The following is a 16092-nucleotide window of genomic DNA, read 5'->3' on the forward strand; positions in this document are numbered from 1 at the left end:
AAGTCTCATGTCCTCCTCATGTATTCAACTACCTCCCTGCCAAGCCCTTGAAAAACAGAGCCTGCTTTTGACAAGCACGAACCCGTACATTCACGGAGAGAAAGAAAGGAAGGGGTTAAATAGGCTACAGTATCACTTCGTAGATGACTGGAAGCTAAGGGCTTGTCTACAAGGAGAAGTTAGTGCACAGTGAGCTAGGGTGTGCAAGTAAAGTGCACTAGCTATTCCATACCAGCTCTCCATGTAGTTTCATATACTTTCAAAATGCTATAAGTTCAGGCACACAAAGCACTCTTAATGCACAGTACGAGTGTCCACATGGGGAGTTACTGTGCGCCAGGTACTGTGGGCTTTCCCCCATATAGACACGCCTGAAGCCAGTGTTTCTCAACCTTTTTGATATCGGGGATCAGTTTATTGCCTTCTTAAACTGTGGCCGGGAGATCTCAGGAACTGCCGCCAGTCCATGGATTGGTCACTGAGAAACACTGCCCTAAATCACCTGGTGTGTTTCAAGTCTTCATGAAATTCAGTGCAGTGTTTTTCAGCTTACGTCAATGACAGTAATATGGATTGATGATTTCCCTGTGTTTTATCATGATTGCAGACAAAGGTTGTTTGTGCTTTTCAATCATACAATGAATAATCTTCATTGAAAAATGACACTCCAGGTAAACATTTCCATTCGTTGCCATTGATAGAAACTTGGCCATAGTAAACCAATGTCATTGTCACATGATTGGCCATGTGAAAGCATAGAGTCAGAGAGCCATTCTATCAGCTAGGCTGACCTCCTGTATGTCACAGGCCACCAACACCACTCAGACGCGCACACTAAACCCAACAACCAAAATTAGACAAAAGTATTACAGCCCACTTTAGCTGATAGCTTTAGCAGAACAATGGCTAACCATGTCTAAACAAAGCTTTTAACTATGTGGTTCTGCTAGAAAGATAGAAAAGATAGATTATTCTAATATCAAAAAAATTCAATGTTTTCCACCATATGACATATTAAGGCAGTGAATGAAGACTAATATTCAAATTAATCTCTGATTTGAGTGAGGTGGGGTAAATTTTCAGTTGTTTGTTTTGTATTACAGTAGCCTCTAGAGGTCCCAATTGAGATCAGGATGCAATAGCTGCCCAGATATGTAACAAGAGGCAGCCCATTCGTCCAGGCTTTGGCATAAGTTCCCCATTTTGCTCTGGATTTGTGTATTTACAGGTTCTCTTTCTTTATACTTGCTGTTGAGGATTTCACCGCTTTGTTCAACGTTTCATAAGGCAAACAGAAAAATGCATCCATCATTTATTCAGTCCAAATGGCTCTTTCTCTTCCCCCTTCCTCTCTAATAGCTTGAATTTTTCTGCACTAACTCTCTCTCTCTCTCCCTCCAAGAACAGCTGAGAAAGTATAGTCCATTTAAAGAGAGAGTAACTACTCCAAAGCCCTGGAATTACCCAGGTCATACTTCCAGCAACTAATGAAACACATTAACATGATTAATCTCTCAAGCATGAGTGATCTGAATTTCCCTCGTTATTTTCCCAGGGTGCTACAAGTAAATTTCAGTCCAACTGGTGTGGTAGTGCAGCAAGAACTACAGAGAGCCAGAAGTGTAACTAATAGTGCTGGGCCTTATCACTGAGAGAGCCTCCTACAAACTTAGTTACCACTGATTTATATATTGTTAAATGCCCAGGAAGAATTTTTGCAGCCACTGGATGTGTGAGACATATTTGCCTGTCTTTTAGAAGGTTGATGAAAAAGAAAGGACAGAGGAAAGGGCTTTTAAGGCTTTAAAAAAAGCCTGATGGTTTCCCATTTCATTTATGACTGTGAGGTAACCTGTGTTGTTACAGTCTGAGTCTCCTCTGAAAGGCCATAAATCACAACAACCTGGCTATATTACATCAAATTAGAAACAGTGGGTTGAGGAGAAAGGTGTTTAAAATCTTGATGGAACTGGGAAATAATTAGTTGTATCTGCACCAAGATAATTAATATTTATGTAGACAGATGAAAAAGTTCCAGATAGCACCAGGATAGAATCGTTTCAGGGACTGTATGCTGCACTAATATTACAATAAGTGGATAGCAGAGAGAGATTTTGGGCTACACTCACCATTAGGTTCAGGCTAATGTATACTTAAGATCCCCAGACAGTTTATAATACAAGGTCACATTTCTCATGTTAGTTTCTGGAAGAAGTAGAGGAAAAATAATTCAAGAATGAAAAAGTGATATTTTAGATTCCATAAAACATAGCTTACTTATGTTAGGTGTCCTCGTAAAATTCCACATTAAGAAAGATGGTTATATTTAGACTTGGGTGGATATTTGTTATGTACTTTGCTTCTCCTTTGACTTGTGAAATGAATCAGAATATCACATGGGATTTGAAAAGCACAATCTGATCCATCATTTTTCTCCCCAAACATCTTAACTTTATCGTGGAACCCTTCACATTGATGGATTTGTATGGAGATTCATATTAAAGGACACAGAAGAAAATCTACACCCCTCTTTGAGCCTCCAGTTTGTAATCTAATCTTTCAGACTATGAGCATTAAGGGAGCATTTCCTTTGTTGAGAATAATATATCTGCACCATGCAGCTTCATTTGAGATGGAAACCATTTGGAGAATTGCTCAGAATGAAGGGAGCATGGAAATTGGAATTTTGTAAAAGAAATGCCCTTGAAGAGGTTATACTGGTGGCCTGAAATGTTTTATTTGCACAGCTATGCCAGAAGAGGGTGTTGTACACCTTTTCCCTTAAACTTTCATTTAGCAGTGTTAGAGGGTGGTGGGACTAGAGCTTGCATCCTAGGCAAATGTTCTGAACAAACAAAGAAAACCATAACCAGATGAGGGACAGGGGCAAAGTTGCACACTCAGGCTTCAGGAACCAATGTGCAAAATACCTGAAGTGTGTTCCAGACACCAAGATGCAAATTCTTCTATGGAAGCTCAGTGCACTCACTGAACCTTTCATACTCTTGGCCCTGTTGCACTGTGTTGGCACTGAAAACATAAGGAAAGATTAGAATAACAAAAAAGACCCTAGAAAATGAGCAGTAGGCCCCCCAAGAACCTAGAATAATTTATGGAATAAATTCTCCATCTCCACCTACCATTTTAAAACAGCTCTGACTCCTTTTTCCTACTAATGGAATTCAGAACTGCATTCCTGGCCCTGGCTTACTCCTTATCCCCTGCTTGACCTACTCTGTGTCTGCTTTGAGGTGATGTATTTTCGGTAAGAGAAGGAGGCAGAAGCCCCAGACTGGACTCTTCTCCTTGCTCAGCTCCATTTTTCAGAAATGAGGTAATTGTTTCAGCAGTGTCCTCTCCTTGGTAGATACCACAAAGACCACAATTCCCAGGAGGTGCACACATCTCACCGCTCAGCAGTACGTGGGAATGTTCTGTTTATCTCATACTTTGGCACTTGCAGTTGGAATATGCAGTCACTGTATTTTCATCTTCAAATTGTAGCTGGGGTGTGCATTATATACTGTCTTCCAAAATGAATTTAAGGCGTCTGGAAGGTGGTGTGCATTTAAACTAATACAGAGGGTGAAATAACTGATTCCTGAGAGGATTCTACATAATATGGTACCTTGGCATATACATTCTAGCACAAATCTACTCGGTGTCAGTAAAGCCAGATGTTAGACCCTCAATGAAAAATGTCATAGATTCTTATACGAATAGTGCACACAGTGGTAGAATAGTGCAACCAAATCTCCTAATCAGTGAATGATAGGGTATGTGTCTGCTAGTGATATTTTTCATTCGACTAGAAGACCTGGACACTGACATCCTTTACTAATCCATAAAACAGCTACCGTACAGTGTGGTAAGCAGCAATGCAAGCTTTTCCTCATAGCCCCATGCCTTGTATGAAGGACCTCCCCTAGTGAGAGGTTAGTTCTGTCTCCAGATGTATTCAGTCCTTGCTGCCCCCTTAACAAAAGGGCCAGCCTGTTGCAGTGAACATTTGCCCACTCAGAGCAAGATCACTAGCTCCTTTCACACAGGCCACCAAACAACTCTTTGTGATCAGTTGTTTTGTGCACCCCCAGGGTAGGGATGAACAAGTCAGCTCTTTTGAAGCTGTTGAATAAGGCAGCACTTGTAGAGACTGCAGAGGTATTGGGGGGTGGGGAGGGGAAAGAAGCTGGGGATCCATGGTGCATTCAAATAATGTGCATATATGCCTTGACTGTATTCTTCCACGTTCATAGGCAGACATTCATAAATTGTCCTTTCAAGTGAATATACAGCACTCCTTAGCCTGTGGACCCTGATTCTGCAGTAAAGCTTTCAAAATAATACTTCCAAAAAGCTTAATAATTATAAATCAGAAAGTTAATATTCAGACAGCTTTTAAAAACAGTAAATTGTGAATGAGAATACAGTTATTCCAGAGTAGGTGCGAGTGCTAATATATATTTGTAATTATCATTTTTTACAGGTGCAAAGGACCAGGTCTTGAAGGCTGTCCATTGGGGTAATTATTGCATTCATCACAATTAATGATATAGTTGGGAAGAACATATCCATGTTTACATTTTTGTGCTGGACACTGCACAGTAGTGCCCTGATTCAGTGAAGCATGTCCTTAACTTTAAGCATGTGAATAGTCCTGTTGAAGCCAATGACACTACTCGAGTGCTTTACTGCTTCGCTAGCTCAGGGCCTAGATGTATGGGACTCTTGTTGCTGTCAGTGAGAGATCTGTGTACTTCAACTGCATAGTTTCTGAGGTAAGATCCTTTGTGAGGATCTGAAAGCAAAATTCTGTTCTTATTCTGTATTGAAATAACTGTTTTAAAATCATCAAGACAAATAGAAAGAGTAAGTAAATCACCATCCAATGTGGTGCTTACATACAGTGTCTCTTCAAAATGCTTTTAAAACTATTTGAGCAGGTACAGAGACCGAGACAATGGTTCACAAATCCGAGATTAACATGAGAAATACATGAATTTGGCTGATTAAGATCAAAGCATACTTTAGGGTCTCAATTACTTATAAAATCCTGAACAATAAAAGGCTGGAAGAAAGGAATCAAGAGATTAAATACATATATACCTCCAGTAGACAAGGTCAAAAAATGTCTAATGAAGTTTTTTCATTGAAGAATGGCCTTTCTTTTTAATAAAAAATTTAATGCAAAATTGTTTGGCTTTTTTTTTTTCAAAATTTCTCATTTTTCACCACATTTACTCTAAATTTGTATTAAAAATGTTCTTGAACCCCTGTTTTCAGTCAATGAAAATGTTCAAAAATGGTTTCCATAATGGTTTAGTGGAAGCGTTTGGAGAAAATATAACCTGTTCTATTTCAAACCTGCAACTGAAGCCATTTTGAAGTCTAAAAAAACAACCAACCACAAACCCTGAATGAATAAAACCCCACAAACACTGAATGAAAAGCTTCAGAATATTGACACCCATGTTGCTTGAATGATTAAACTGATCTGAAGCCTTCAATTGGTCATATTTCTAACATGGAATGCTGTATTAAAAGTACACCATTTGTTATTTCTTATATCAAAACAGACCTCTTTCCCCTTTTTGTCTTCTAGCTCCAAAATCCCATCCATTGCAGCTGGTGTTGTTGGAAGTATCCTTTGTTTGGTTGTGATAGCCTTGGTCATAGGGCTTTATATGCGCAGACGTCACATTGTTAGAAAGCGTACATTGCGCAGGCTGCTTCAGGAAAGGGAGGTATGTATTGTAAACAATTTCTAAATATATTGACCAACTTTATTGGTGTGCCACAGCATCTCAGAGAAAGCTGTTTTATTAGGTCAAAATACAGTGGCCCTGACTTCACCCTAGCACAAACATAAAGTACAATAAGAAAAGGAGTACTTGTGGCACCTTAGAGACTAACCAATTTATTTGAGCATGAGCTTTCGTGAGCTACAGCTCACTTCATCAGATGTTTACCGTGGAAACTGCAGCAGACTTCTTACAACTACAATACCCACCTGCAGAAGTAAAGAAACAGATTGATAGAGCCAGAAGAGTTCCCAGAAGTTACCTACTACAGGACAGGCCTAACAAAGAAAATAACAGAACGCCACTAGCGGTCACCTTCAGCCCCCAACTAAAACCCCTCCAACGCATTATTAAGGATCTACAACCTATCCTAAAGGATGACCCAACACTCTCACAAGTCTTGGGAGACAGGCCAGTCCTTGCCTACAGACAGCCCCGCAACCTGAAGCAAATACTCACCAACAACCACATACCACACAACAGAACCACTAACCCAGGAACTTATCCTTGCAACAAAGCCCGTTGCCAATTGTGCCCACACATCTATTCAGGGGACACCATCACAGGGCCTAATAACATCAGCCACACTATCAGAGGCTCGTTCACCTGCACATCCACCAATGTGATATATGCCATCATGTGCCAGCAATGCCCCTCTGCCATGTACATTGGTCAAACTGGACAGTCTCTACGTAAAAGAATAAATGGACACAAATCAGATGTCAAGAATTATAACATTCATAAACCAGTCGGAGAACACTTCAATCTCTCTGGTCACGCAATCACAGACATGAAGGTCGCTATCTTAAAACAAAAAAACTTCAAATCCAGACTCCAGCGAGAAACTGCTGAATTGGAATTCATTTGCAAATTGGATACTATTAATTTAGGCTTAAATAGAGACTGGGAGTGGCTAAGTCATTATGCAAGGTAGCCTGTTTCTTCTTGTTTTTTCCTACCCCCCCCCCCCCCCAGATGTTCTGGTTTAACTTGGATTTAAACTTGGAGAGTGGTCAGTTTAGATGAGCTATTACCAGCAGGAGAGTGAGTTTGTGTGTGTATGGGGGTGGGGGGGATGTGAGAAAACCTTGATCTATGCAGGGAATAGCCCGACTTGATTATGCAAAGAGTTGTCACTTTGGATGGGCTAGCACCAGCAGGAGAGTGAATTTGTGTGGGGGGTGGAGGGTGAGAAAACCTGGATTTGTGCTGGAAATGGCCCACCTGTTGATCACTTTAGATAAGCTATTACCAGCAGGACAGTGGGGTGGGAGGAGGTATTGTTTCATATTCTCTGTGTGTATATAAAGTCTGCTGCAGTTTCCACGGTAAACATCTGATGAAGTGAGCTGTAGCTCACGAAAGCTCATGCTCAAATAAATTGGTTAGTCTCTAAGGTGCCACAAGTACTCCTTTTCTTTTTGCGAATACAGACTAACACGGCTGTTCCTCTGAAACCTGTCATAAAGTACAATGTTATCAGGTGTTTGGATAGCATGTTATCTGCAGTTCTATGTGTAAAAGGGACTATGTAAATATGACACCATATTACTTAATCTCAGATCTTATCTCTGTGGGTAAAAATTGCAATAGCTCATAGGTTAGTTAGGTGCCTAATTTTCACTGAAAGTCATTGGGAATTAGGCTGCTGAGTCACTTACAGTAGTATTTTCAAAAGCACCTGTTATGTCTGATCTGTTTATTCTAATGACAAAAATAAGGGATTTTTTTTTTTTGGCTGTTTTTACTACTCGTTACTCCTGTTAGTGGTGCTGAGCCAACACAGCTCTGGGACATTAAGCTGGATTCTGTTCTGGGGCACACATCATTACAGAACTTTATGGACCGAGTTTCAGTTGCAAAGCCAACATTGCCTTCAGTTGCCCCTGTTCCACTCATGTCTTTTTTTTTGGAATACTATTGCTCACTGAACTTGAGTTTAACAATAGTGAAAACAGATATCTTTTTTATTGTACTATTGGCTACACTATGTTCAGTGCAGGGAGTGATAACCTGAGAGGTTACCCGTACCAACCACTCCACATGGACAACAATGTCAACCTACTACAGGACAGGCCTAACAAAGAAAATAACAGAACGCCACTAGCCGTCACCTTCAGCCCCCAACTAAAACCCCTCCAACGCATTATCAAGGATCTACAACCTATCCTGAAGGATGACCCAACACACTCACAAATTTTGGGAGACAGACCAGTCCTTGTCTACAGACAGTCCCCCAACCTGAAGCGAATACTCACCAGCAGCCACATACCACACAATAGAACCACTAACTCAGGAACCTATCCTTGCAACAAAGCCCGTTGCCAACTGTGCCCACATATCTATTCGGGGACACCATCGCAGGGCCTAATAACATCAGCCACACTATCAGAGGCTCGTTCACCTGCACATCTGCCAATGTGATATGTGCCAGCAATGCCCCTTTGCCTTGTATATTGGTCAAACTGGACAGTCTCTATGTACAAGAATAAATGGACACAAATCAAATATCAAGAATTATAACATTCATAAACCAGTCGGAGAACACTTCAATCTCCCTGGTCATGCGATTACAGACATGAAAGTTGCGATATTACAACAGAAAAATTTGAGAAACAGACTCCAAAGAGAGATTGCTGAATTGAATTAATTTGCAAATTGGATACAATTAACTTAGGCTTGAATAGAGACTGGGAATGGTTGATTCATTATAAAAAGTAACCTATTTCCCATTGTTTATCCTCCTCCCTCCCACCCCCCCCCCCCCAACTGTTCCTCAGACGTTCTTGTTAAACCCTGGATTTGTGCTGGAAATGGCCCACCTTGATTATCATACACATTGTAAGGAGAGTGATCACTTTAGATAAGCTATTACAAGCAGGAGAGTGGGGTGGGGGGAGAGAAAACCTTTTGTAGTGATAAATACCCATTTTTTCATGGTCTGTGTATAAAAACATCTTCTGTATTTTCCACAGTATGCATCAGATGAAGTGAGCTGTAGCTCACGAAAGCTTATGCTCAAATAATTGGTTATTCTCTACGGTGCCACAAGTACTCCTTTTCTTTTTGCGAATACAGACTAACACGGCTGTTACTCTGAATCCTGAACACAGAAATCTCCCTTAAAGCTGTTGCAAGACAATGTGTTCACCTTGCTGGATGAGAACTGGGCTTTCATGCTTCTTGTACTAAACTTTATACACTGCATGGTATAGACTTCATAAGGGTTATAGTATTATCCTCTGGGTATTTTACATGTGAAACACCAAAATGCATATCCAGGATCAAAACAAATCAGGTCCGACTCTTCCCTTTCTCCTTCCCATTCATTTTTAATAGGCTACTAGCAAATTGTATTCACAGTTCTGCTGAAGGACCCTGCTTCCCTCGCTAGCTTTGCAAAGTCAAGTGATAAAAGTCCTGAAGCTGCCCTACTTTTTGCTACATTACCTAGCAACCTTTTAAGAGCCTCCATATTTGACAGTTGTAATGTAATAGCACATATTGTGTTTGGTTCACATTATATATTTTGTACTCCTTAATATGAGAATCATTAACTGAAACAGGAAAATGGCTGGCATGCAGAAAACAGATCTGTATCAGACTAAATGTGGACTTCCAGTTAGGAAAGCTATTCAGGAGAAGGACACAAGACGGTAGTAAAAGGGGACTTTAAATATTAGGAAAACGCCTAGTTTCTGTCATTTGAAGGAACTAATTTGTTTCCTTAGAAAAAATACTGCAACAAAATTTGGATCAAATAAATAAAATCTATTAGTCAACTTAAAACCCCCTTTTTTGCCTGGATAACTAGATAATCTTACTTTAGCATGTGCATATTCCCTATACTAAGAATAGAAGCTACCTCTAATACCAAAAGAAATGCATCTAATTAAGCAAGGCAAAGCTGCAAAGTTTCAGGGTGACCACAGTGTAACCTTTTAAAATGTAGATCGTTAACTTCTGACTTAGTTTTAAAAATGAATCTTTAATTAAACTGGTCAGCATTATGTGCATGTTTTAAGGGTATACATTTTACATCCTAAAATGAACAATAACATCTCTCCACTTTCTTCTAAAATTTTAGTTGCCATGCCAAGATCACATTCTGCTCTCACTTATGCTACATAAAGCTGGTGTAATAATTCCATGGAGTTCATTCTTGTCTTATTTACACAGGTGTAAATCTGGAGTAACTCCACTGAAGTCATGAACTCCGGAGATACTCTAGATTTTCATAGCTGTAAGTCAGAACAGAATTTGCACCATGTATACTTCATGTGGGACAAAATTTTCATTATTACCAACAGTTTTTGCTCAGTTTCAATAGTGTGTGCTGCTTGATTTCCTCCTCTACAGTATATCTTTCTAAAGTCCAATTCCTTTGCACACAATAGCTTGTTGAACCTCTAACACCCAGTGGCGAGGCGCCAAACCAAGCTCTTCTGAGGATTCTAAAGGAAACAGAATTTAAAAAGGTCAAAGTTCTAGGCTCTGGAGCTTTTGGTACAGTTTATAAGGTAAGACCACCATGTTTTTCTCACCACACACATGCACACAAAGCCATCTAAACAGTGTATGCATTGGAAGCTGAAAACAGTCTTTTTTTTTTCTTTTTTAATTGAGTTATATTCAAATCATCTTTAGCTTGGGCCAGGTAAAGTGTGTGTGTGTGTGTGTGTGTGTGTGTGTGTGAGAGAGAGAGAGAGAGAACACACAAGAAGTTTTTCATAAGATCTTATGAGAGCCATGCAGCTGAATATGGAACCAATGTGTCTATTTAAAAAGTACCACTGCCAGAAATACTTTCTTAAGGATGTTAAAATGTTAAGAAGAGAAATCAAAGTATGGCCAACTCAGTCTACTGTGCTAAGCAGAATTTTGTTCGGTTTTTTGTTTGTTCGTTCGTTTGTTTGTTTTTTTATCATCTCTTTTTATTTGTGGATCACTTTCATTGGGTCAAAAGAACCACACAGGGTTACAGAAAAGCAACTGGACCCTTTCTGTTCTATCATTGTGCAGAATGATTTCCCTCCACACACCCATTATTTTTCCTTCTCTAGAGAGTATCTCTTTCTAAAAGATTTCTCAGTGAGGAAGCTTCAGGGTTGTTTTATACCATTTGATACTGAAATGTAAAATATAGATTTACTTATCAAATTAAGTTTAGATACTTGGGGGCAGATTTTCAAATGTGCCTAAAAAATTTAGGAGTGCAAGTCCCATTGTTTTTCAATAGCACTTGTACTCCTAAGTCCCTTGTGTGCTTTTGAAGATTTCCCCTTTTGACCTCATATACTCCTCTGCCTACATGACTAACTAATGCAATAGGTGGTGAACAAGAAACCATTCTGACATGAATTTACTTCTTATAATATTATATTAAGGATTGGATTATTGTATAACCCTTGGAACAGGCTGGCTGAAATTTAGTTTCATGTGAGAAAATCCTGATTCCCATCATTCAGCAGCCTATAAATTAGAAGTGACATAGTAATCAACATAGTGAAAAACGAGTTCAGCAGAGACTAGTAATGTCCAGTTGTGTCCAACTTGCATGTACAACTGCCATGATTGTTAGTACTAATTAGATATTGGTGCACACATATTGCCATTTATGCATCTTCTGGGCTCTTTGCACATATGACTCAAGGTAATTGCACATGCATGTTTTTGAAAATCAGGCCCAAGAGATTGAGATGGATGCCACTCCATTAACAAGAGACTATCCAGAGTGTGACTGCTATATACCTCCTTCGCGGCCTGCTTAGCCTCCACTAATTATTGCTTAGAATGTTTCAGTCTGGTCTGAAAACACCATATACATAAATGTAAAAACATGCATTTGCAATTACCTCAGTGATAGTGAATCATTGGCTAAGGACCTAGGTAACCTTTCTTCTTATTTTATAGGGTCTCTGGATTCCAGAAGGAGAGAAGGTTAAAATTCCTGTTGCTATTAAGGAATTGAGAGAGGCTACCTCCCCAAAAGCCAACAAGGAAATACTTGATGTGAGTTTTCATCTTTGTCTGGTACTATTAAATCTTTGCTGGTGGTAGTCTTAATGGGAGGAAAAATGAGAGGGGGAGAGTGTCCCCTAAATACCTGTAGCATTGATGACGTTTGCTTTGCATTTATATCAAGTGCACAAGGCATCTTTAGCCTTTGAAGGACTGGTTTTCGTATTCAGGGTTTCCTATTGACAGATATAGTGAGCTGGGGTGGAGAAAAGACCAAGATAATTATATATAAATACTTGAAGGGTGTATACATGTAGGTAAATGGTGAGAAGTTGCAGAGCCCTCTGGCCCTGCTCCCACTGAACTCAATAGGAGACCCATCAACGCTCATTGTAGTCAGCGGGGTGTTTACCGTTGACTTTAATGGGGGCAGAGTTACACCAACAGCAGAGCGCTTTTTGAAAATCCTACCTTACAAGCAATAAAGGCATGAAATTTTAAAACGTCAAATTAAGACTGATTGATTATCCATTAAAATATTCTAACAGTGATATCTATTAGACAATGGAACAATCTGCCAAGAGAAAGTGTAGAAGCCCAATCACTTGAGATGTTTCAAGTAAGACCGGATAAAGATAATAGTGTGACACAATCTCTACGATTGCTCTCCCAGCACCTCAAGGCTTTACAGAAATTACAGGATCTAGCTCTAAGCAATGTTAAGCTATTTTACTAGCAGCAGAATAGTTGATGATATTTTAAAATGGAATGAAGATGATCGTATTTTAGGCTAATAATTCCACTCTGTGCCTTCTGTGCATCCCCTGAAAAGTGTGGTTTTGAGTTACTGCAGTCATCATTAAAAGATCAACATCTGTTGACAACTGGTGCATGCTTAAACAGGCCAGCCAAACCCTCTATCCTGCAGCCACTCTGTGGGGTTGGTCTGTGGGTACCATTGCATTCCCTTTATCTCCCATGGACCCCTTTGTGCATAGGTCATTCACTAGCACTGTGTACAGGTACCTTGATTTGGTGCTAAGGGGCATGTTAAACAGTGAGCTTAAGGCAGAGACCATCTCTTTGTTCTGTATTTGTACAGCACCTAGCACAATGGGGTCCTGGTATGTGACGGGGGCTCCTATGTGCTATGGTAATACAAATTATAAAAATAATAATTATCACTAATACTCTTTGGACTCTGATATTTCAGAGTATCATAGGGTTAAATGCATAGTTACATGGGACTAAATGAAATGTTAAAAAATCTGTCTGGCTGGCTCATGTGCCACGGAAACTGTAAAAAATCCTCTGGCCTCTTGACAAATCCAAGTACCACAGAAACCAGTTGGATTTTATTTTCTTTCTTGGATCTAGCTCATAATTAGAAAGGGGGTGGGAGGGAAACTCATATGAATTCTACTTCTAATGTGCTTGGACAGGTCAGACACACTCAGTGACTCACAGGTAGAGCTGGTCTATGTCTGGACCCCCTCCAAAGCCCCAGGAGCTATCTACGCCAGCCTGGAAGGGGAGGTACATTGTACAAGGTTTAGATCTGGTACAGGGTACCTCCCGCACTGAGCAGGGGATGGAGTGTGATTCTGAGTCACAGTCTGCCTCCCAGGGCTGCTCCGAGGGCCGCACAACACTGTACTGCCCCTTGCTTGGCGATCATGGCATATATATTTTAGAAAAAAATATGTATATATATGCTGTAAAAATCCGTGAGTGATAAAATATACATATATTTACAATGGATGAATCATAAACCCAGATCCAGGGATCCTCTAGCTTAGGGAACAATCTGGTATGGAGGCAAATCTGAACTTTGCTGTTAGAGCCTAACTATATATACACACACACTTTATTTCATCCAAGAAAAGTTACGTGTTTATATATAAACACAAGTTAGGCTCAAACAGCTCGAGGATCCCTGGATCTTGGTTTATGGTACCATCTTATGGTACCGTCTTTAATTACATCAGTGATACTCAAACCTCAGTGGTTCAGGAGCCAAATTAGCAATCAACTTTACCCAAAAGACCGGGGAAGTATTTAGTTTATATATCTCACAGCAAATAAGTTCAGTGCAAGTTGATAACTTAATTGGTTAATAACATAGTAAAAGCCCTTAGTCTCAGAAGTGACTGAACTATTTTAGCTGAAAATTTCAACAACAAGAACAAAAAAAAATCAGCCTGAGACTGACTCCCGGCCAGGAAAATTTCAGCCTAAATGGTTAAAGTTTGGCAAAATGATAAGCAACTGAAAACATGGTCTCACAATGGGGAGGTATTGGGCAACCTTAGCTATGGGCCTACAATAAAGCACTTTTGAATCCTCATTTCATCCTAGAAAAACTTTCTATTTCACATATATTTTAGTGTATAGATATGGCACATCATTTTATACATCTACTTTTGAAATACAAAAGAAAAGGTGGTTACTTTCAGGACCAATGTGTCCAACAAAATGCCCGCTGATTTAAGTTGCTTTACTAAAAGCTGGCTATGTATTCACAAATACCGTCCATGTATTTGCACTCTGACAGGCAGACACAAACAAAGGATGCAACCATACTATCACCCCCTGCTGTAGGAAAACCTATGGCAAAAGGAAAACTCACTGATATTCCCCCTCATGGAATATTTTTAGCCTTATTTAATGACAGAAATTAAAAGGACATTAAAAAGCTGATTGAAACTATTATGGAGAAAATAACACAAACTTGACAAAAGTTGACTTGGACCTAATTGTACTAAATTCATGTAGAGTGAAGGAAGGGTTAATTAATAAGCCAAAATTACAGTTTCTGCATTCAGCAGATCAAGCTATTCCCATGACAGGACAGTAACAGATTGTGGCATGTGTGCTCTTCTGAAATATCAAAGTACTGTTTTTTAAACAAAGTTCAGATATCTCCACATGATCTTTTTTTCTTTTTCCCATTGAAGTAGGACCTCTTAGCAAGCAGCTCTTGCCATTTTTAGCACTGTTTACTTCTTAGATGACTTAGTTGATGGAATTCATTCCACATTTCACAAGAAAAGAAAAGATACAAAGCGATGGAAGCAGAGAGAGAGAGAAATAAACAGAACTTCAAAAAGATTTTACTGAACAGCTCTCCAAGGTCACTGATCCCTTGGAGATGGTGGCTAATTAATTAGCCACTTTCCGTAAGAAGAATGGCTAGGTATTCAGCATGTAAAAAAGCATTTGTTCATATGATCCAGTTTATTCTCCAGCCACAACTCCCATTGGCTTTATTAGTGCAGGGCTAGTTCAGGAGATTTGTTACGAAATACCAAGCATAGTTGGAGCGGGTCAGAGCGTACCTCAGAGATTTCCAAGATAAATAATTGAAACAAAGACTTGCTTTAATTTAGTAAAATATTTAAAGAGACCTGTGACTGCACAATGGTTCCATTATAAGTTCAATGGTTCTTCAAAGAGGCTATGGCCTATTTTACTTTGCAGTATCAGATTTAATAGGCAGTGTCAAATCCTGGAAGAATGCCATACTCCGTGTGGCCCATACACCCACTCCACACATTCAATTCCCAATTTCCCAGTCTTGGTCTGCTCCTTGTAGGCTGTGAAGCAGCTGGGGAGTGAGAACAGCTCTGAGTTTGCAGATTTTTCATTCAGTTAAAATGAATTCAGTATGGATCTGAGACTAAACAGGAAACAGTACAAGAAACAGACTTCCTTTATTGCTGGGTTTACATGGTTTTTAAGCCCATTGGGATGAACATAATTGAGCCTCTATTCATGTGGAAACATCTTATAGAATGCGTGAGGCATTGAACCAAGAGGTATTATATAAATTAATCTGAAAACCTGTAAAATTTAGTAGAGAATGACATGCTTTTCCTAGAATTTTTAAACCAGGTAGAATTTAATTGGCAGCCATCTAGAAGTCTATAGGTTAGTTTCAGTATTTTGTAGTAAGGTGGTCATTCTTTATCCAGTTCTGTAGTAATCTTCTGTGATCCTTCTGTCCAGGAACCCTTTGTAAAGGGCAGCATGAGGGTGGGTTATATGTCAAACAAAATCCCTCAAAGCAGACCTCTCAACATTGTCACCTCAGTATCATGTAATAAATATCATGTGTCAGTAACACTTATCATCCTTAGGCTGGCAATGTGAAATAACAGTGCGGTGGCAGAGGAAAATATTGCTCATGGATTTCAGATTTTTTTAACGTCTTTGCTTAAATGTGCTTTTAACAATAGCCCCCTGCCAGCCTCACAACTAGGTGACATCTGTTAAAAGCCTGTTAGATGATGATTAAACTGCTATCATACTGCATTTCTTAAACCTTTCT

General features: G+C 39.5%; 1 protein-coding gene across 4 annotated transcripts in view; it reads left to right on the forward strand.

Annotated features, from left to right (window-relative positions):
- EGFR (epidermal growth factor receptor) overlaps positions 1-16092 on the forward strand; it is a 244290-nt gene that overhangs the window by 197367 nt on the left and 30831 nt on the right. For all 4 annotated transcript variants that reach the window (XM_075125595.1, XM_048839091.2, XM_048839092.2 and 1 more), the window contains 4 exons: positions 4487-4522; positions 5603-5744; positions 10199-10321; positions 11715-11813. In XM_075125595.1, coding sequence (XP_074981696.1) covers positions 4487-4522; positions 5603-5744; positions 10199-10321; positions 11715-11813 — 400 coding nt within the window. The remainder of the gene's footprint in view (positions 1-4486; positions 4523-5602; positions 5745-10198; positions 10322-11714; positions 11814-16092) is intronic.

This window comes from Caretta caretta, chromosome 2, assembly GCF_965140235.1.
Source record: "Caretta caretta isolate rCarCar2 chromosome 2, rCarCar1.hap1, whole genome shotgun sequence".
NCBI lineage: Eukaryota > Metazoa > Chordata > Testudines > Cheloniidae > Caretta > Caretta caretta.